General features: G+C 41.6%; 1 protein-coding gene across 1 annotated transcript in view; it reads right to left on the bottom strand.

Moving 5' to 3' along the window:
* Positions 1–23,533, bottom strand: part of ASTN1 (astrotactin 1) — an 843,969-nt gene that overhangs the window by 191,386 nt on the left and 629,050 nt on the right. The window contains exons 8-11 of the mRNA XM_073592047.1: positions 20,403–20,487; positions 17,836–17,910; positions 14,750–14,887; positions 14,181–14,331 (exon numbers count right to left, since the gene is read on the bottom strand). Of these exons, the coding sequence (XP_073448148.1) occupies positions 14,181–14,331; positions 14,750–14,887; positions 17,836–17,910; positions 20,403–20,487 (449 nt within the window). The remainder of the gene's footprint in view (positions 1–14,180; positions 14,332–14,749; positions 14,888–17,835; positions 17,911–20,402; positions 20,488–23,533) is intronic.

The raw sequence follows: 23,533 nt of genomic DNA, 5'->3' as shown, positions 1-23,533 counted from the left end.
ATGGCTGTGTAACCCCAGCCTCAGGTACAGACCAAGAAGGTGACACTCATAAACTTCTAGGATGGGAATCCTCTGTATGGCGAATGGTCACTCGGTTGTCATGTAAAAATAAGTAACAAAGGCTCCCATAGCGTAACAAGTTTAAACACTTTATTAAAAAAAATTAAAAGAATCACACTCACATTGTAGTAAAAATCAAAATCGCATAATCAATTGCCGGACGGCTGCACACTGCTGCCCGTGTCTTCCGGGATCAGCGAGGATCGTGGTGACGTCAGCACGTCGCTCCTCCCCACACCGTTTCGTCAGAGGTGACGTCTTCCAGGTGCCCCTGGAAGACGTCACCTCTGACGAAACGGCGTGGGGAGGAGCGACGTGCTGACGTCACCACGATCCTCGCTGATCCCGGAAGACACGGGCAGCAGTGTGCAGCCGGCCGGCAATTGATTATGCGATTTTGATTTTTACTACAATGTGAGTGTGATTCTTTTAATTTTTTTTAATAAAGTGTTTAAACTTGTTACGCTATGGGAGCCTTTATTACTTATTTTTACATGACAACCGAGTGACCATTCGCCATACAGAGGATTCCCATCCTAGAAGTTTATGAGTGTCACCTTCTTGGTCTGTACCTGAGGCTGGGGTTACACAGCCATATGCCTGCTTGATCTCCTGAAAAGAGATCTTAGGAGTCGGTAAGGGGACATCTTTCTACATAGGTGGAGGAGTTTTTTCTATCATCACTGAACCCTGGGTGATTCAATCATATGCTATACACCGTTCGGATGTTCACCACTCTCTTCTCGGCATAAATCTTGCTCTTATATGAACTATACACCCTTTGTGCACTTTGCATTTTGGATTTTACGTTGTCTATATACATTTTTTTGGTTATTATCGAGTGGGTCATGTCATCACTGTTATAATTCACGCATAGAAATGGATATTTGTTAAGATGCATTTATCATTTCATTTATTTTATGTCATTTATTGCAGCGCAGCCTTTAAATTTTGATTTGTACAACAGATGGATGTGTCTCACATTGCATGGTTGCAGCTTGTTCACACATAATTTTTTCACTTGGGGATAGCGCAGTAATTTTTTCCAGTTTACAGAGACAGATGATGCTTGAATAAGCTGAGAGCTTGTAAAGGCCAAACTGGGCAACTCCATTGCTCCAGATAAGAGGCCGAATTGTATATGTTGGGTGTTGATGAACCCCTGCAAGGGTAAACCTTGTGTAATGATGCTTCAGTGATGAGAAAAAAATGGGCCCTAGGACATATTTTTTAAGTGTACTAGTTCCCTAGTTTTGGAGCTCCAGGAACTTTTAGAAATCAAATTAATTATCTCTAGCAGGTAAACCCAAATACAAAATGTAAGTTTTGGGTGGATTTAACCTTTAAGAGAGAAAGAAGCTGGGGTTTAAACCCCCCTCCATTACCAAAAAAAAAATGCAGTCAGAAGACAGAAGGAATTTTTTTGGGCATAAAATAATAAAAACCAAGGTTCCATGGCAAGTACCTCCTCTGTGTGATTTGTTTCTGCATTAGTCATACCAAGTTGAGATAACTCACGATGCAGCAGACATACATGTCTGGTGATTATGATTCATAGAAGAATCACTGCAGAGGTGGACCGGGTGTTTAATGTCTATTAAATAGTGTAATAGGTAACAGAGTACCAGATTACTCTTGGTGCATGCCACATGACCCAGTTAACTGAACCAGATGACTGTGATGTATTAAAGCCATTAAAAACCACATATTGCGGAAGACTTTGCAAGTCTCCGAGTTTCTAAGCCATTCAATGTCAAGGGGACAGCAGCAAATTGCTCTGACATCCACTGCAGAACCCCTGCTGCTGATGTGAAGGGGTTAATGCTGCTACTTACTAGGACAGAGTATGGTCTATTATAAGTAAATGTATTTGAACTATTACTATGATGTTCAGGAGCAACACATGGAAATGTTATCACAACACCATCTGTAGCCTCAAGAAATTTCTCAAGACGGAATATTATTACCTGTGCACTATTAGTGCCATTCTGTAGCTAATGTTTTATTGGAGTTTTAAAAGAAGATCTCCAATCGACAACATCCAATGTCAGCCTCTTGCAGCCTTGATTTGCTATTCTCTTCTTCTACTAGTAAGATTGAATGATGCACATGTGGGCAGCACAAAAGAGGTTTAGTGATTAGCACTTCCACCTAGTAGCACTGGGGTCCATGGTTTGAATTCCATCCAGGATGCTATATACATGGAGCTTGTATGTTCTCCCTGTGGTTGTGTGGTTTCCACCCACTCCAAACACATGCTTGTGGGTTGATTATGTCCTATTTAAATTGGCCCCAGTATGTTTATGTATGCATGCGAGATAGGGAGTATAGATTGTAAGTTCCTTGAGAGCAAGGACAGATGTGAATGTGCAGTGTATAAAGTGTTACGTAAATGTATTTATTTATTTATTTAAGGTACTTATATAGCGCCGTCAATTTACACAGAGCTTTACATATACATTGTACATTCACATCAGTCCCTACCCTCAAGGAGCTTACAACCTAAGGTCCCTAACACACATTCATACATATACTAGGGCCAATTTACACAGGATCTGATTAACCTACCAGCACGTCTTTAGAGGTTGGTGCTCTATAGATGCCTGTAATAAATAAGTAAATATGAACTGTCTTTCCTACAAAATAATTATAACTCAGTTCTGCCTTTTTTCTAATCCACATCCTTTACAAAGTTCTAGCCATTTACCTTTCTCTACTGCAGTCATAGCAGTACTGCTTGGTCAAACCTATGATTTTGTAGCACTACGCCAAAAGGGCCGCAGATGCTGTTTGTTTGGTTCTGTCCCAAACAAAGCAGAGACCATTAGTCACACAAGCAACAGTCCATTCACTCTGGCTCCAACAGTCTAGAAGTTGTCTTTTTGTAGTTTATTGCTTGTAGAAGTGAGTTTAGGGTGGTATGAGTGGTGAGGACACTCTTGTCTAGGTTAGACTCCTTTGAACAGTCTTTCTGCCCAGATTTAGTAGGAATGGCCAGAACTGAGACCCTGTAGGAGCTGTCTCAGTAAGAGCTACTACTTGCACCTATCCTTTAAAATGATCACACCGTCACTTGGATCTTGAGCACAGGCCTATTCTCACAATGTCTCTCCAGAACAGCTGAACTCTCTCCCAGTTTCCTTCAAACACCTCTGTGCTTTATTGCAACTACTTAGTTCCTACCTTCCACCAGACACTCTTCAGTGAGGGAGGGGTTAATACTCAGTGTCACAAGACAGCTACACACTTTCTGGCTTTCACCAGGAAATCTTAGTCCTCTAGACCAAATGCTTAGGTAATCTGTTTGGTTAGCTCCATAGTAGATTAGGAATAGACCCCCAGCTCTGTTTCAGATGGGACCTCAATGAACTGCAGCAAACTCTAACCAACTCTGCCTCAGAGAGGTCCCTGAAGCTGTGGGACTTCTCCAGTGACAAGACCAGGGCTGCTCCAGACCCCAGACTATTTGTGTTTCACTCCAACCACTTACTGAGCACACCTCCCAGGGATTAACAGGAGCATAATAAATATTCAAGCTGCCAATCTGAATCTTTCAGCCCTCTAGGCTCTAGAAGCCTCTAGAATGCAGGGGGAGGAATCAAACCTGCAGCCTATGAAACCTAGAAAAGCCAGAGGAAATCAACGGCTGATACAATGATTTCAGAGCAGCCAAAAATATCCAAATTTCCCTAACATCCTAGCAGCCTATCTAGGAGGGTGCTACATCTGGATAGTGAAGAAGCAGCAACTCCCAACTGATGTCATCTCTCTTCTCCAATCAGCAAATTCCAATTTAGATTCACAGAACACACAGCAGCCAAATACAATGGCACATTAGCGGAGCTATTTAAAATACATTAAAGTATTTTTTAATGAACAAATAACTGTATTAAATAAAGATATATTCTACCTGCCTACACTCACACTTTTTCAGGTCTTTTTGATGTAGGAGAAACACATGACAGTATCTGTATGTACAAATAGGTAGGTTATTACAGCAGAAACCTTGTGCTAGATCTCACTTTAGGTCTTCAAAGGAATTGTTTTCCCATTTATAAATTATTTTAGGGTAGTGTTCCTTTTTGGACAAGCACTTCTTTGTGTGAAAGTACCTGATCAAGACATGACAAAAGCTACCCTAACCTAACAAATGCCCAGGAATCCATGGGGGGTTCATAAAACTAGGGCAAAGCAATTTGTGTAGCATGCAAATCTTTTTCTGGGAAGCAAGTGTTTTTTCTCTACTACATGTTATTACAATGCGTAATAAGGCCTTAAAAAAAATTGTAAGGTAAATAATTGGCAAAATTGTGTGCTTTTACCAAAGTATGGTTATTTCGTATTTCTTAAACTTGCTCTAGTTTTACATAAGCTCCCAAAGTGTCAGGACAATTACCAACTGCTCCATATGTTGATTTTTTTTTCAGGTTGGGGGTAGACATGAATGGACACATCAATGTCAGCACTCAGCAGCATTCATTACATCTTTGGCTTTAGATAAACAAAGGTAAGCAAAGCAACTGCGTGTGTGTTTTCAGTCGTTCAGCTCAATACTTTTCAGTACACTGAAAACCTGGGATGGAGGAGATCTCTAAGTGGTCTTTTTTTGGTGCTGGTAGGTGTGAGCATATAATTCACTTCTTTATATTATGTGAGATGACAGGACTGTGTAATTGCAAAGATCTGTGGACATTGGGATTGGATGACACAAGAAAAGTGAGCTGAGGGCACATAACTGAAATCTGGCCAAGCTTAATGGAGATGGGGACTTACAGTAGCTGGAGTCTTGAGTATTTTAGGTATTACAGAGAGTATGCCTTTTTTTTCTAAAGTTTCCTGTTTGCTTCCAGCGACCCCTACCCTCCTTTCATGTCGGTGCATTCAATAAATCAATAACATTGACTTTATTAAAAGACATCTGTTTGGCTCTCTCAATGGTGCATATTTAGCCTGCAGGCTAAATAAAAAAAAATCTAGGTGTGTATAGTCAGTTTACGTGTCTAGTTAGGGGATCTTCTGACAACATTTTAGCATTAATCTCTTATATATGGGCCAGAAAAGACTTCCAACTGTTCCTGATTTTGAGGAACTGTCCATAATTTGGAGCAAAGTCCCTCTGTCCCTCTTTCCTCTTCATTTGTCCCTCATTTTGGTCTGATCTATATACTGTAGATGTATATAAAATATACTTTTTATCTTTCAAAAAGTGGTTTTCAGTGCCTTTCATCCAATACATAAATTGCTGCATTTGTAAATTTCAAAAGCCAGTGTAAAGGAATAGTAGTGGTAAAAAATAAGTCTCCTTTAAGGGGGCTTGGCGGAGGTGTGTCCTATGCCTACATACTTTTGCTAATAGGTGTCCCTCACTTCCATCTCAAAAAAGTTGGGAGGTATGTAAAGGCTAAACATTTTTTAACATAATGCATTCCTTGCATTAAGGTAAAAAACGTTTAGGCATCAGTATTCTCCCTCCCCCCTCCCCCCTCCCCCCTTTTACTTACCTGAGCACTAATTTGATCCAGCACTGTGCACATCTGCAGCTCTTCTCTCCCCTCCTTTCCTGGCCTCACTGGCTTTGCTTAGGCTGTGAGAGTCACTGGCTCCTGCTGCTGTCAATCAAAGACAGTGACGAGGGAGTAGGGGAGTAGCGAGTCCCACTGTCTGTCTCATATTGCTTTCTATGGGGGCACTCGGCAGAGGGGAGGAGCCTGAAGCACCAGCAGGGAACCAGAGAAGAAGTTCAGGGCCGTTCTGTGCAATTCCATTGTAGAGATCAAGTAATTATAAACCTGTTTGCTTGTTTTTTTTTTTTTTTTACTTAAAAATAACATTTACACTCACTTTAGCAACATGGCAACATTTAGTCCTTGCAAGTACAGAGACTGTTACGATAGGCAGCACAATACATTTTGAAGGCTAAAAGAGAATTGCATGATGTTGTAAAGAGCTGTGTCCTTATGCAATGTTGGGCTTTCGGATATATGAAAAATGACAGTGTAACGCTTTGGCTGTGGTGTCCATACAGACACGAAAAGCTAACATTTATATGTGTTATAGGCTGCTGGCCAGGTCGCGATGTTAAATTTTGATTTCTGCTTGTCCATGCTTTTATGTCTTCCATGTTTGAAAAATGTCCATTCGATGTCAAAGCACAGTTGTAAGAATGCCATGCTCCCCATGTTTCTAATAGGGCGTACACACGGTCGGACTTTGTTCGGACATTCCAACAACAAAATCCTAGGATTTTTTCCGACGGATGTTGGCTCAAACTTTTTTTGTCTACACACGGTCGCACAAAGTTGTCGGAATTTCCGATCACCAACCACGCGGTGACGTCAACCACGTACGACGAGACTAGAAAAGGCCGGTTCAGAACCAAGCGCGGCACCCTTTGGGCTCCTTTTGCTAATCTCGTGTTAGTAAAAGTTTGGTGAGAGACTATTCACGCTTTTTCAGACTCGTGGCTTTCAGATCGTTTTCTGCCGTTCAGTTTGTGCTTGTGGGTTTGTATCTGCTCTTCAGTGCGTGCAGTCAGTTCGTATCGGAGTTTTCTGTGCGATCTTGCCCGCTCGTTGCTGTTTTTCAGGTCGCTCTTCACAGGCCTTGCTGTTCTTCAGTGCGTTCTGTTACTTCGTTCTGAGCAGCCGACCATTTTCTAGCCATGTTTCGTATGCGTACTCCTCGTAGAGTTCGTGCTGTGCGGGGGCTTGGTGTTGGGGTCCTGACCTTGACACAAGTCCAGTCCATGAACAGGGTGGGGAGGAGTTCATGGACCAAGAATTGGTTGCTTCAGCGTGACCTGTTCTCTCATATGCCTTTGCTCTGTGAGATCCGTGAGAATAATCCTGATGATTTCAGGAACTTTCTCAGGATGACGGACCCCGTGTTTCACCGTTTGTTGGCTTCGCTGACCCCCTATATCAGCAGGCAGGATACCTGCATGAGGCAAGCCATCACTCCGGAGCAGAGGTTGGTGGCTACCCTGCGGTATTTGGCGACAGGGAGAAGTCTGCAGGACTTGAAGTTCTCGACAGGCATCTCCCCCCAGGCTCTGGGGATCATTATCCCAGAGACCTGTTCTGCCATCATACAGGTCCTGCAGAAGGAGTATATGAAGGTAAGATTTTTATCCTTTTATATCACATTTTATTGTATTGAATGTTTGATAATATCTTGTATTTCTTTCCTCATTCCCTAATTACCATGCTTGTTATATGCTGTGAATGTCCCCTTTGTCCTCATGCATGCTGGATTTTTATGTAATTATTATTTTAGGTCCTTCATACATATTTGCCCTTCACTAACCTCCCCAGCATGGTGTCTCCTGCCCTATATTCACCTCATGTAGTCACTTAACAATGTATTTTATCAGCTCCATAGTAGTGCTTTACCCCAAACACCCCCTAAAATGTTTGGAAATGTTATTTTTGATTTAAATTCAGGCAGAGTGCCAGAGACTGTTTTTTGTGGTGTCCCCAAATAATTTTTAGTAACCCTCCCTCCCCCCAACTGCTAAGTCAGCTGATCCCAATTCTCTATCCTCAATCATTTATCTGCTGACTTTGCCAAACCCATACACACTATACCCATCTATTTACTGGTCAGATTTATGGATGAATTCCCCAAAGCATGTAGTGCAAGGGCCTGCCTGTATACTTTCCTATGGTACTGTTTAAAGTTTTTGTATCCTATTATTATCTTGATAGGTAATAGCAGAATGTCCAAATGTCCTCAAATGTGTACAGTGTGTATTTCTATCTTTGTATTATGACACTTCTTACCTGTCCAGTGGGCTGCCAATAGTGTAACTAAGGAGGGGCTGTTCAAAGTAATACCCATTATTTAGGCATTCATCTCTCAATGAAGTGAAAAGGGTTACCTGTCCAAGATTTACACACACCCCCTATAATGTTAGAAATGGCCCATGAGAGGGGGTTGGGGGGGATATGATAGATAGGTGTACCTTATACTTTGGCCTTGTTAAATTCCCCTTACTAAATGCTATCTTGAGGTTGCCCCATAATGTTTGTGTCTAATTTGCTTGCCATGTTTCTGTGAAAAAATAGTAATGTTTATTGTTTTTTCCTCAACAGTTTCCTTCCACGCCACAGGAATGGCAGACTGTGGCCTCCCACTTTGCCCAGCGGTGGGACTTTCCTAACTGCGGAGGGGCAATTGATGGGAAACAAGTCCACATCGTCCCACCACCCAACTCGGGGTCGTACTATTATAATTACAAGGGGTTCAATAGTATAGTGATGTTGGCGGTGGTGTCGGCTAATTACGACTTCCTGTATGTGGACGTGGGGAAGAATGGCCGGATGTCGGATGGTGGAGTCATCGCCCAGACGGAGTTCTACAGGCATCTCCAGAATGGCAGCTTGGACTTGCCAGCTCCAGAGGACAATGTTGAAGGACTCCCATTTGTGTTCGTTGCTGATGAAGCGTTTGCGCTGGGGGACTACCTGATGCAGCCATTCCCAATGAGGACCCTCACCTCGGAACAGAGGGTTTTTAATTACCGGCTGGCCAGAGCCCGAAGAGTGGTGGAGAACACATTTGGAATCCTGGCCAGCCGGTTCTGCCTATTTATGACACCCATCCATATGGCGGAGTATAAACTGAACCATATTATACTTGCGTGCTGTGTTCTCCATAACTTTTTAAGGAAACATTCGGCCAACTATGCTGGCTCAGTTGGGCCTGAGGCCGGAATCATACATCAAACCACACTGACGGCGCTTGAAAGCGGCCGTCCTGGCTTGCCCTCCCTGAGTGCCCGTGATGTCCGGTTACGCTACCTGGAGTTCTTTGCGGGTAGGGGGGCTATCAATATGCCAGACAATCTGTGAAGCCTTTTTATAATAAAAAAAACAAAAAAATTCTTTGTGGACATTTACTGCTTGTGTTTGTTTTAGCTGACCCTGACAGAAATGTTTTGAGTGCAGAAAATGGCGTGATTGTGTAACCTTATACAAAGCACTGTTGGCTGTTATTTACTAAATGCAAAAACACATTTCACTACAAGTGCACTTGCAACTGCACTGAAACTGCACTTGTAGTGCAAAGTGGATTTGCCCTTAGGAAATAACCCCCATTTTCTCAGAAAACAACATTTACATCACCCCAAAAGTGTTGTAGCGTTGAGACAATAATCCACACATTCTTGATTAACAATCTTTTTAATACCTGCACAATCACATGTGCATTTACCAAAGGTTTTTCAAACAAACCAACATGTTTGTTGTATACCAATTTTTGTGGTGGCATTATCCAAAATCAAAATGTCCATTTTATAGAAAACAGGCCTGTGTAAAACCAACAAGAAAATACACAAATCTTGAACTTACAAACGTCACATTTGGTCGAATTTGAAGGCAATATCAGACATGAGTATTTAGGAACTGTGTTTGATATTGCATTCAGATGGGGGGAAATCACCCCAGGAAAAGCCAAATTTTTAAGATGCACACAAATTTCCCAATGTCAACATGTGCTATCTGACATCACGGGGGATCAAGGGACGTGTTTTGGGGGAGAAAGCCCTTCCTCACCGCTACTTTATTATTGAGGAAGGGGTTGCACCCCCAAAACGCGTCCATTGATCTCCCATGATGGCAGATAGCACATGTTGACACACTGTGTGCATCCTCCAAATTTGGCTTTGGGAAAAATCACAAAAACATTTAGCACATTGTAGCACACAAAAGATGAAATTGATTTGGAGGGGTTTTAAACTCGCCCCAAAACATCAATGATGTTTTTATATTTTGGAATAACATCATTGATGTTTTGCTTGATGATTTCCGATTGTAAATTACACCCCATGATCTCCCCGATCAGGATCTGGGCACTTTCAGATGTGAAAGGATCTGGATCCACAACCTCACGATCACCTAAAAAGAGAGGAACCCCAAAAAAAATTTGGTTTAAAAAAAATGCCGCCATCCATCTCTTATCTGAGCCTGTGGTTGCAGACACTCACCTGTTGTGGTGACTAGTTCCACCACGTCTTCATCCTCCTGCTCAGCTTGGGTTGGTGGTATTTCACCTTCTTCCAGAGGGGGGGGGCTCTCTGGTCTCCTCGGATGAGGGGTGTCCTCCGAGTCTTTTCTCCCCTATGTAAAACAAAAATGGTATAATTAGCACACAGATATTTAATGTCAGAACTAGAAATAGGAAACATTGTTTGGAAGTGAGGTACAATTGTCTATTTTAGCAGAGTTCCAAGATGTAGCTTTTTTAGTGTCCTTTGTCAACCTGCAATACTTTACCTGTTTGGTACAAGCTTCACAGATGGAGACCCCCCTATAGTATACACTGGAGCACCTGTGTGGCCCCCCTAATAAAAATGGTGTTCTTTTGTCCCACACTAGTGCTCCAGTGTCCAGATGTGAAAACAGCTGCTCAGTGTCCTCTCCTTACACAGAATCTAGTTTGCATTTCATTCTAGTAACAAAGCCATCTACACAACCCAATTCTTTGAAGACAAGTATAGGGCGTCAAAATGGTGGCCAAATGCATATGGGCTAAACAATGGTATTTTATAGTTGGAACGAAAAATGTTTGATCCGAACGAATAATGTGCCATGAACATGAAAGTTGCCATTTTAAACTGTACAACAGTTCCTAAAAGCACATGGAGCAGCACAAACGTAATAAACAAAAAGAATAGGAACACAGCACAACTACCTACTTTTTTGCAGCACTCTCCGGATCTTTCTGTACTGCTCATGTTCTCGTAATTTGAGGTCCGACCACCGGTTCCTGAGCTGATCTTTAGATCGTCGTATTCCGAAATTCCGGTGCAGACTCCTGACCACTTTCGCTATGATCTTGGCCTTTTGGACATTGGGGTTGGGATAAGGCCCATACTTTCCATCATAGTCGGCCTTCTTCAGGATGTCCACCATTTCCAACATCTCCCCAAAAGACATATTTGAGTCCTTAAATCTCCTTCTGGATCGGGACGTTTCAGGCTCCGGCCTCTCCTCCTCCTCCTCCTCCTCCTCGTTTCTACAATTAGCACGATCCTGCTGTCTATCCGCCATGTGCTCTTCCCCCACTGCGCCGAACGAAAAGGGGCGGGGAATAGACTAGAAAGAACGTCAGGGGCGGGCGGAGTTATACGCATGCGCAGTGTGTATAAAGCGTAACACACGTGCGTATTACGTACGATCTGTGAGCGGAGGAAGGAGCATCGGAGACGCCGATCGTGATAACGAAGGTAAGATCTAAACTTGCGCCTATACTGCTTCGAAATGGAAGCCTATATTGTAACAAGATTATGGGAGTTTTGCCTGACATTAGGGTTTGTCTTGTGTTGTGTCTTGCAGAGAAAATGGATGGGTTCAATGACCAGAATTTCCTGCCCCTGTTCATAGACAAGTACAGGGAGCTGCCCTGTCTGTGGCAAGTGAGACGCCCCCACTATAATCACAAACAGAAGAGGCAGGCAGCGCTGGAGAAACTGCTGGAGTTGGTGAAGCTGGTGGTCCCCAAAAAAGCCAAAATTGGTGGCCTGTGGAGCACTTATCTTAGGGAACGCAAGAAGGTCACGGATTCCCAGAGGTCCGGAGCTGCAGCAGATGACATTTATGTCCCCAGGCTGTGGTACTACGAGAGACTGCGATTTCTGTCAGACCACACTGAAGTCAGGGAATCCCTCTCTACTCTTCCTTCCACGCTTCCTTCCATCCCAGCTGAGGCTTCCGATGTCCAACCTGGGCCTTCCAGCCAGGAAGAAGTGGAGGAGCCCAGCTGGAGTCAGGTATGGCATTCTTCTACAGATTTCTGGTCAATAAATAAATGATGTTTACTAGATGTTATTATTGATCACTAATTGCTGATTAAAAAAAGTGTTTTACATATCAATAGACAGTAGTGGGCACCCAAAATTGGGACAAGAATGAAAAATAATGGGCTCAGAATGATAGTCTGTTATATTTGTTAACATTCAATTTGCAACAGTCAGGAGGTGAAAATTGTGTGTGATTGATTGAAAAAATACTAAAACTATGTCCCTTTTTCATACACAGGAAGACCTCAGCCAGGAGGAGGTTGTGGAATGTGGCAGTCAGGAGGAGGCGGGGATTAGTGACAGCCAGGAGGAGGCGGGGATTAGTGGCAGCCAGGAGGAGGCGGGGCTAAGTGTCAGCCAAGAGAAGCCTGGGACCAGTCGCAGCCTGACTGAGTCTCAGGTCCCTCCCCTCCGCCTGCCATATAAACGAGCCAGGAAGGCCACTCCGAGTCCCGTGCAGGATTCAGCGTTCAGGCTGATCCAGGAGGCTTCGACATCCCTCAGAGCCTTACCAAATCCTGAAGAGGCCTTTGCCTGCATGGCTGCCACCATATTGCAGGGCATGCAGGAGGGTCAACGCAAGCTCTGTGAGGACCTGCTTTATAAAGTCCTACGTAAGGGGGTGAGTGGGGAACTAACACCCAAGACCGACGTGGTTGAGTTGGACCACGTCCTCCTCCTCCTCCTCCTCCTCCTCCTGCTGCCACAACTCCACCACCACAGCCACCGCGTGGAAGGAGGCGTGGAAAGAAGACCAAAGAGTGATAACCCTGGGTTCAGTCTGGTCTGACAGAAGATGCAGTCTCTCGTATGACCACAGCCTGGGGACACAGATGTCATCTGCTGCTTTCCGGATCTCTGGGACTTCTGGACCAGACTGCACTCCCTTAGATAAGGACTCCTCAGGCCACCAATTTTGCTTAAAAATAGTTGATGTGTGCCCTGGGGGTCCAAGGCTTCACCCACTTCTGCAGTTTCTCCAGTGTTACCTCCCTCTTTGTTTAGTTGTGAGCCCTTAATAAAATTTTTTAGGTAAATTCTACTCTCCTGTGTGTGTTTTCATCCAAAAAGGACAGTTTGTTGGTGAGGATTCAGGTACATTTCTAACACAAAATGTGAAATTAACAAGCAAGGGACAACAACACCAAACAATCTCCGACAGATTAAATAGAACAACATATCAATGGTGTTGTGGGAACTTGTCACAAAAAACACACACAAACATTTTCGGGAGTACAAATCAAAATCGCAAAAAAATAAAAATAAAATACAAACACAAAAAAAGAATCTACATTAAAGCCAAAAAATATATAAAAAATATATACAAAAATATGTTGTCAGATGTGCGAAATCAAAATATATTGAGGGAATCACGATAAATAGTAACAAAATAAGTTTGTGAGAAGTGTGTGTGAATATGAGCAGCAAAACTACTACTGACTAATTCTTGTCACATTATAAAGAAGAAGAGAGTGCGCTGTATTAAACCATTTTGAACATTGCAGCGTGACGAAAGTGCTGTATCCATTGCGAACGCTAAGTTTACCAGAACAAGCTGTTCCGTCTTGGAATTTCTTCTGAGCATGCGTGGCACTTTGTGCGTCGGAACAGGCCACACACGGTCGGAATTGACGCGATCGGATTTTGTTGTCGGAAAATTTTATCTCCTGCTCTCCAACTTTGTGTGTCGGAAAATCCGATGGAAAATGTCAGATGGAGCCCACACACGGTCGAAATTTCCGACAACACGCTCCGATCGGACATTTTCCATCGGAAAATCCGACCGTGTGTACGGGGCATAACACATTGCTAACACTCAGTTTAGAGTAGTTGTCCTTTCAAATTTCCTGGCAATTCCCTAAATGACAGCCATGTACTCATATACTTACCTTCAACCTTGTGCGGCACTGTCTGAAGCCAGAAAGCTTTTGCTGAAAAAAAGTCCAACTCCTACTGCCATGTGCTCTGCTTGTCTTATTCATTCTTATGGCTGGAGCATTACTCTCCTGGATGTCTGGGGGCCACCATGAGTACAGAGCAGACTAGGTTAGGTATTTATGTTGGTAGTTGCCACTTAGGGGGGTGAGAAACATTTAAATCTCAACTCCACTAAAAATTAAAGTTTTAAAGCCTTACCTAAACTACTTAACTATAGATTCTTTACACTTAAATTAAACACACAGAATTGCATAATCCAGGAGGCCCTTTGCTAGTATATCTAAAAATGATAGAAAGAGACTACAGCTGCCATTTAAAGATTACTTATATCTTTGTGAAGTATGCAGCTAACCGCAAAGACTAAAACTACAAATCCACTTACCACACAACCACTAGAGTCCAGCTTACGATCAGAAACACAGCGGAAGTTCTTGCTGCATCCCCCATTTCCTTTGGAACAATCCCGAACAGGACCGAAAGAGTCTAGCAGAATCTCAAGGTTATCAAATGAAGAAGAGGTCATAAGCTCCTCTCTGTTGGCCAAGCAAACAATAGGAAAGGAAACAGGGGGGAAGGATGATAGATAGGAAGAGACAAGAAGGAAATATATCAAATCAAGCCAAGCTAGAAAAAGAGAGCACTAGTCAGTGAAAGGGGCACAAAAGAGGTCAGGGTGATGGGAAAATAGATTAAGAAAATGGGTAGGATTGAGACATAGGCAAAAAGTGAGAGATGCGTTGATAAAAAACATACAAATCATCTGGCAGAAATGTGCTGCCTTGGTAAGATAGTAACTGTTTATGAGCAAGCAGCACAAAGAATGCATTCAGCATTCAGCCATTATTTACTAGAACAATGTGTCCCTGATACAGGAAGGCCCATTAATCAGAGCACAGGGAGAAGCACAACACACTGACACTATGTCTCCCCTGTGGATCCCCACGCACTCACCTGACCTCAACAGCATCCTCCATGACAGTCATGTCTGTTTTACACTTGGCTGATGGATTAATGGCCAGTTCGGCAGGGGGGATGACAAAGCTCTTACTGAGAGGAAGCCACATACCCTCTCCCAGTGTGTACGTAAATCTGTGTTAAAAGAGACAAGGTGTCACCACTCCTTTTTTCCATATACATTCATGGAAAATAAATGAATCAGGACTAAAAGCAAACATCATTACTAGAGCTTTTCTTCAAACTATGCACACCGCTAGAGAAGAAGGACCATCAATATCTACAGGCCTTGGGGAAAAGAGTGGAAGGGGGAGCTGAAATTCAGCCTTGTCAATATATTATGTCTATATCTCAGATGAAAATTGAAATGTGTGACTGTCAACCAAAGAAAAAATGTTTGAATGGGAATTGCACCAGTCACATTACCAAGCATGAAAAATGTGCTGTAGTTGGCCAAAAAATAACACATTTACAAGGCTTATCCCATATTTGAAAGTTTATCTCTTAAGACTTGTGTCATGAAACTGTCCTTTGTTTACACTACTGATGAAATGTAAATCATAGTCATCATTAAATCATAAAATCATCTTTCTTCTGCATGAACATTCAGTTGTCATTTGTTGAGAGTTGTCCTTTTTTTTTAAGTACACCTGCCAGTACTGTACTGGCATTGAATTGTATCAAGAACTGCAACATATATTTACATACCTGCTCCAAATCTCACAATGTTTGAAGATAATGAAGATAAAAATCATCAGACATCGTGGACATCATGACATCAATGCAGACCTGGTAGAGATTAACGCGTTTTGCAAAATGAAATTCACTCATAGAGTCATAGACCAGGGGTGGGCAATTTCGGCCCTCCAGCTGTGGTGAAACTACAAGTTTCATGAGACATTTCAAGACCTTGACAATCATAGGTATGACTCCTAGAGGCAGAAGCATGATGGGATTTGTAGTTTCAAAACAGCTGGAGTGCCCAGGTTGCCTACCCCTGTCATAAACTAAGCAAATTTCATTTAGTGAAACACGTTGATCTCTGTCAGGTCTGCATTGATGTCATGATGTCCACGATGTTGTCTGATAATTTTTATCTTCAATAAAATTTCCACTTTTGCTTCAAACCTGTGAGTTCGGTCAACCTTTTCCTGTTCCAGTGGCTCCTATCCAGTTTATGGACTGGACCTGCACCGAAAAGGTTGAAGCATGAGATTGTTTCCACCTGGAGTGGCTTGGCTTTGCTTTCTATCAGACTGGTTAATAAGGCAACACATCATAATGAGGGACCAATAAGTACATGGAGGAGGCAGGAATTAGGTGCCCTGGTAGGGGGCTAAAATTTGTTCTGCTGTAGATATTAAAAGATATATGTTTTTTTATGTAGAGGAGCAGTAGGGAGACAGTACATCTTTTTACAGCTCAAAGCTTTCACAGGGTTGATGCAGTGTTTGCATCCCCCAGTTTGCCTACATAATTGCAAATAAATATAGTTCTAACTTGCTGCAACAAAAATTCCTTTGTGATCCCCAAAGGCAAGAGTACACTCCTTGCATACTACAATGTTTTTTCTCATAAATACAGTACATAATAGCCAACATATTTGTCCCAGACCCCAGGACACTGTCACCCAAATTCAGATCATGATTACTTTCTTTCTGGATGGCCCTACCCCTGATAATGTTGGAACGGCCCACTTGCGGCTGTTAGGAGGAAAAAAGTTACTAGCCATTACTGAGTTATGTAACATACTTAGTAACTCAAGGGTGATGCTGTGATTCTAGGATAGAGCCAAGGACACTGCATCAAGGGGACGGAGCACTTGGGAACAGGACTGTCCTGGCAAATCTGCGACAGTTGACATTTATGTAAAATTAATTAGCCAGTAATATTTTGTGCATGTAGACACATGTCAAGCTTTTTTTTTTCAAGCAGTCTACTAAGTCAGCAAGAACCAACTCTTGCAGAAGACTATTCCATATTTTCCGCATCACAGTGCTTAAGGCTCATTCACATGTGCGACAGCTCTTGCCTCCCCTCTGAAAGCGATCCACACCTTGTGTGGCCCCTGCAGACATCTCTTACCAAAATTTCTCAGCTGCAATACCAATAGGTAGGGAAAAAATCCTTGTTTGAAGTCTATTGTTCTCCCTTAAAATATTGACGCTAGGGGTTCTCTGCGCATGCGCCTTTGTATAATGACATGGCTTATGTTCTGGAGGGCTGATGGACTGTGCCTCTGCTCTTCCATGTTGATGGGCACCTTTACTCATAGAGGTGGATTATGATTTCTAGTCCTGAGCTTATTAAACTCCATAAAAAATCTGAAGGCTTTTTGAAGTCTCAACCCTTATCTGAAATCAGTCAGTGATGTAGTGAACTAGGGGAGATGCTGCCATAGATACACTATTCCTGGCAGCCAATCTTTCTTAGCACAGCTAAGTTTAGAGAAGGACTGTGACTGCAAAAAAGTTCTCAGCTTTCCTGTGGAAATTAATGAGCTGAAGGCAGTGAATCACAAAGCACCCCCCTTCTTTGTCTATGGTAAAAGGAAAATGTCACAATCTGATCTGTGCTTGGAAAAAAGTCACACAAGCACCAGGCTCTAAGTTAAAGTAGTATCATTTATTGGCCAACCCAGTGGACAAAGATGCAAGCTTTCAAAATCCTTAAGACTTTTTAAAGATTATGTCTTGCCTGATGAAAAGCACGAGAGTCAGCCAATAAATGGTATCTACTTTAAAGCCAAGCCTTTTGCTGTCATTGATGGTTAAAAATGCAAAACATTCTGTAGTAACTATTCTTAATAAAAACAATGGAAGCAAACAGACTAGTTAGAGTTACTGAGGAAATTGTCAGACCTGGAGGCCATAAGCGAAATTGTAGACTTCTGTCATCCATCACTATCAGTTTGTGTATAGAAGGAGCTGGGCACAGTGAAGGTCAAAGTCTAAACCTACATTACAGCCTGAACTAAATGTCAGTTGTCGCCACACATTGCGCCTGTTCACTGAGCTTGATATGTATTGTGAATTGTAAACTAGTAATGCAACGAGCACAGTGCTGATAAGCTAAAGTTCTACCTGAATATTTTGTCGGCCGGTTGTTCCCCGAGGACCAGGTCAAATCCTCTCTGAAACATGGTGTAAGGCCAAGGGCTGCATCAAAAGACAATGATAAATACATATACATGATTATACTGTATTGTGAACAGAGGGAATGGCACTCTATGAGAAATTCACATGAGTGTTTAAACCTTCTTTATTTTTTGTGAAGGAAGCAATGGTGTACAATGGCTGTTATTATTATTATTATTTTTATTAAACAGGCTTTTTTATAGTGTTAACAGTTTGCTTAACACATTATAAAAAAAAGGGAAACAGTATGTTTAAAATACAATTCAAATCAAGATGGTTCAGCGGGCCCTGCTTGTGAGAGCTTACAATCTAAGCTTACTGCTACTCATGTTGGCCTGCCATGGGGGGTAATTTAGAGAGGTTTGGCCGCTTGCTAGGACGTCAACGGGTGAAGTATCTCATTCCATGGGACACTCAGTATAGTGCAAATATATAGGTGGTCTTTGCAATTGGTCAAAATCACTGTATCGAGCATGTCTAACACTTTTAAACTTTTGTATGATGTGGCTATTACATTTGAAAATATTTTTTTATTTATCTATCTTCTATGTTTATATTCCTGGTTTTTAGCTTTTTACAGACAGGGTTAGTTATAGCAAATACAGTTCCCCAGCTACTTAAACAATAAATTATATGTACGATTTTTCCTTGCTGTCGTTTCCAGAAAATATTATCTGAAAAAAGGTAAACTACCATTTCTAAATATATAAAGTATGCTATGTGAATGGGAACATGTAACAAATATAAAGTTGTAAAATAATCTTGTAAACTGTAACTATCTACAATATTAATGATAGAGTTGCTACAGATTGAACTCACTGAAATACAGACATGGATTTGCCCTTTTGCATTCACATGTAGTGTTTTGCAAACATGCAAAAAACTGCACCACGCGTATGCAGGTTAATTACTTATTTTTGCATCACATTCATAGGGTAGTCCATTCATTGTATGTGCATCAAAAGGCATAAAAGTAGCTTATGCACCATTTTGAGCATCAAGCTTCATGCATTTTTTAACTGCAAGTTTCTCGTGCAAAAAAACACATTTTAGCCATGTTTGAGGTGTCATTAACAATAAATTGCAGTGCGAGTGAGACACGCATATTCTGCCTGTTTCATAAGCGTGCATGAAAGCATGCACTTTTGAGCATGCTTATGAAACTCTCAAAAGTGGAAATGCAGGCTGAAACTATCAGAAATGTTTCTCACTTGATTTGATATTAATACTAATTTGGGGCTGGCAGTTTATTCTATCATAAGTGGGTTCTTGTAATGTGGCACAAACATATTACAACAGCTTTGCTCATCTTTTTTAAAATCATTTTCAGGCTCCAGGGAACTCCTGCTAAAACATATTCATGTATGGATCACTGGGAAACATACCCCTTACATTAGTGGCCAATGGGAAGAATGCTCCCATTACAGTGGTGGGCAGAATTCCACCCATAAAGACAGTTGGTATCATGCAGCTGGCTCTGCCATGTGTCATTGGCTCCAGAACTATGCAGGCACTATCAAACAAAAGGTCAATCAGCCACAGCTCAAGAAATCCCTGATAACCTTCCGAGGAACCTTTGTTGAGAATGCCTGTGTTACAAGGACAAAATTATGATGGAATAAAATGCCAGGTAGTGTTAATATAAATGCTCCTCTGCAGAGCCCTGAAAGCCCCTATATCTGGGTGCTCTGCCCCCATACCTTTTGATCGGTAAGGGAGATTGCCCATTACATTAATATATCACTCAAGACGGAGAAAAATTTGGAAATTTGGGAAGTGCTAGGGCCAAGTGTCAACTTCCTATCTGAAGGTATTTATGTATTAGAGTATCCCAGGTTTAAGGTCTTCTAAAGCCGTGTACACACGACCGGACTTTTTGACCGGACTGGTCCGACGGAACGAATCTGTCGGACAATCCAACCGTGTGTGGGCTTCATCAGACCTTCAACTGACTTTTTCTGTTGAAAATCAGACAGACTTTAGATTTGGAACATGTTTCAAATCTTTCCGACGGACTTGAGTCCGGTCGAAAAATCCGTTCGTCTGTATGCTAGTCCGATGGACAAAAAAGGACACAACGGCAGCTAATGGCTACTAGCTATGACCTTCCTTATTCTAGTCCCTTCGTATGTCATCATGTTCAAACCAGCGGACTTTCGCACGGACTTTAGTCCGTTGGTGTGTGGGCAAGTCCGGTCGTCCGAAAGTTTGTCGTAACGCCGTTGAAAGTCTGTCAGAAAGACCATCGGACCTTTGATGCTGAAAAGTCTGCTATTGTGTACGCAGCATTATACACCCAGAAAAAGCAGATACTATGATCAGGCACCTAGAATTGCTTTCTATTGATTTAAAGTAACTGATTACAAAACTACCTTTTACTACAGGTTATATGTACATATTTGATGTAAGGTGACTGGTTTTACAGGACCCCTTGCCTTAAAATTATTTTCAATGCCTCCATAAATCTGTGTCACATGTAATAGGACTAAAGTAGAGCTTCTATAGTCACTTACCCCTGATTTGTTCCCCACTCATTCCGTATGCAGAGGTGTTTGTGCACTGGATCTCTCATGTATCCTTCATGACAGAGACATTCTCCTGAAATAAGAAAAGTAACCTGACTATCCTTTGTACAAAGTTCAATTACATACATAGTACAATTAATGTACACTTGCTCTATTTGTTACTTGAAGGTTCAGTCCTTCTAAACTGCTAGGGGTGGTGCGAGTGATGGATTAAATGCACAATGGGGTTCTAGGCAAAGTAATAGCTTTGGACCACAAATCCCTTCAATAAACAATGACAAGGATGAGGCTAAACACAGAGAAGCCACCCCATCTGCTTTGCCTGTAACGACAGGGCCCACCCAACAGTGCTCACCAACCCCATTAGATATAAATTGCCTGGAAGTTAACCCTCCTTTGTGTTATGAAGGTTCAACGGTTAGACCAAGTACTAAGTATAAAATTGATGCGCTTTAAATAAATAGTGCACAATATGCTGCTGCGACTAAGCTTAAATCCAGGAATAAAAAATGCATACATGTGAATAAAATAAATACATAATTATGGTTCTAATACATGTGTTAAAATTGCCAAAAAAAAAAAAAAAAAAAATGCCAAAAAAAAATCTTCAAATTGGTGATGTGACGGTTAGTATAAATAAAATAATAATGACACTCTGAGTACAATCACAATACACTCACAAACTCCCGGTCTATTAGAAGCATTCAAATAAGCAGATTGCAGTCAGCCGCTGTGGACGAGGTTTCCCATAGAGAAACAGCTGCTGTTAACCTTCAGGTGTATTGCAGCACTGAACGTCCTAAGCTCCTCCCACGCGTTACATCACTGACACGTGACTTTTTCAAGGATCCGGGAGTTTGTGAGTGTATCTCTTGTCTCTGTTTTGCTTATGTACTATCTAGTAAGTTCACTGCACAATGATCTATTTTTTCTTTGCTTGCTTTGCATAAAACCTTTATCCTGAGAGCCGAATCACCAGCAGTATAATTGTTGAAGTGGGATGCAAGAAAAACTAAATATCCTGATACAAACGATCTAACCCAGTGAGTCAATCAATCTGGATTAAGGGAAGGAACTGTTTAATTATTTTTACTTTCTCCCACTATTTATCTCTGCCTGGACATTGTACTCAGAGTGTCATTATTATTTTATTTATACTAACCGTCACATCACCAATTTGAAGATTTTTTTTGGCATTTTTTTTTTTTTTTTTGGCAATTTTTTTTTTTTTTTTTGGCAATTTTAACACATGTATTAGCACCATAATTATGTATTTATTTTATTCACATGTATGCATTTTTTATTCCTGGATTTAAGCTTAGTCGCAGCAGCATATTGTGCACTATTTATTTAAAGCGCATCAATTTTATACTTAGTACTATTTGTTTGGTTATCTGATCACCCTATATTGATAGCAGCTTTAATTTACTGATTTTTTTATAGCACTAACTATATTGGTATATATATATTTTTAAGCACAATTTATTTATATCACACATATCTATCCACATCAGCGCTTGGTTTTTATTCATTTTTTTCAACGGTTAGACCAATTGTGCTCTTGGATTACTGCAGGAACATGAACATTGGTTCTCTGGGCCTTCATCAGCCCCTAGGCTCCTGCTTAGGTTGTCCTGTGGATGATCCTGCTTTGGCAGGTACATAGCAGCAGGACAAAATTGTGTCATTGTGTAGCAGAAATCAAGGGCTAAGGAAGAGGGAAGCAGAAAATTCTGTCTCATTTAGTAAATCTAATCCTGGAAGATATTTAGCTGACTAAATATGTGCCTGCAGATTAGTTGGAGCTGTGAAAAATCATGCAATTCATTAATTCTGATTGTTTGGATTGAATGAAGGAATTGTATGATTCTCCATAAATCAGGTTTGACAAATTGGAATGTACATATTCAGGCAAAACAGAAATGGCCAAATCGAATGCTTGATAAAATGGACCCTGACACAATTTAAAAAGTAAAAAAATATATTGTAAATACCCTGCAAAAAGGAGAATATATATCTGTCCTGCTGCCATTTCCTCCAATCTTTGCTCTGTTAAAAAGCCTCTGTCATAGGCTACGGTTCTTCCCTTTGGCCCCCATGTCACTACTGTGTCCTGTAGTGTCATAGGGGCTGGTGGATGAAATCACATTGTATGTTGAGGGGCCAGGCATCCAACACATCCAATCTTTAGATGTAAAGATTCTAACAGAAGCTGTAACTCTAATGCCCTGTGCACACGATTGGACTTTCCAACAACAAAACTGTGGATTTTTGTTTGAAGGATGTTGGCTCCAACTTGTCTGGCATACACACGGTCACACAAATGTTGGCCAACAATTAGGAACGTAGAGACGTACAAGACGTACGTGATGTCTTGATTACGAACGCTGGTTATATCTCCGGCTCATACTTGATTCCGAGCATGTGTGAACTTTTGTCCGACGGACTTGTGTACACACGGTCGGAAAGTCTGACAACAAACATTTGTTGGCGGAAAATTTGAGAACCTGCTAGCCAACATTTGTTGGCGGAAAGTCCAACAACAAATGTTCGATAGAGCACATGCACAGTCGGATTTTCTGCCAACAAGCTCACATCCAACATTTGTTGTCGGAAAATCCAATCGGGTGTACGTGGCATTACACAGAGCAAAGATGAGAGGAATGGGTGGAAAGACAGGTAAACATAAATGCTTTTCCTTTTGAAGCGGGGTTGCTTTCATTTTTCAAAACACTACAGGGTATCTTTAGGGTTCAAATCCAGTTTTGTTTATTAATTCTCTCTGTGATTCTACTGGGAGAGTTTTTCTCATTTCCTAAACCTATAAGCAATTGTCACAGAACAGGAAGGCAATGACAGCAATAAAATCACAGATAGAAGTTCTAACCCCACTCTACTATGCTTTTGTCTTTTTCTGTGTCTCCTATGGAAAGAGTTCCTATCACATCCTGTCCTTACAGGAATAACATCTCCCCAATAAGTATGAAGATGGCAATATAAATCTGACGGATGATCTAACATTTCCCCACTATAGCCAAAGAAAACTTATAAAAAATTATCTTTGGTTGGAGTTGGGCTTTAATGAATAGTACAGGCAACTGGAGTCCATGATCTTGCAT

This window comes from Aquarana catesbeiana, linkage group LG07 (genome assembly GCF_042186555.1).
Source record: "Aquarana catesbeiana isolate 2022-GZ linkage group LG07, ASM4218655v1, whole genome shotgun sequence".
Lineage (NCBI taxonomy): Eukaryota > Metazoa > Chordata > Amphibia > Anura > Ranidae > Aquarana > Aquarana catesbeiana.
The sequence above is the reverse complement of the archived record's forward strand: the minus strand, read 5'-3'. Positions and strand labels throughout refer to the sequence as shown.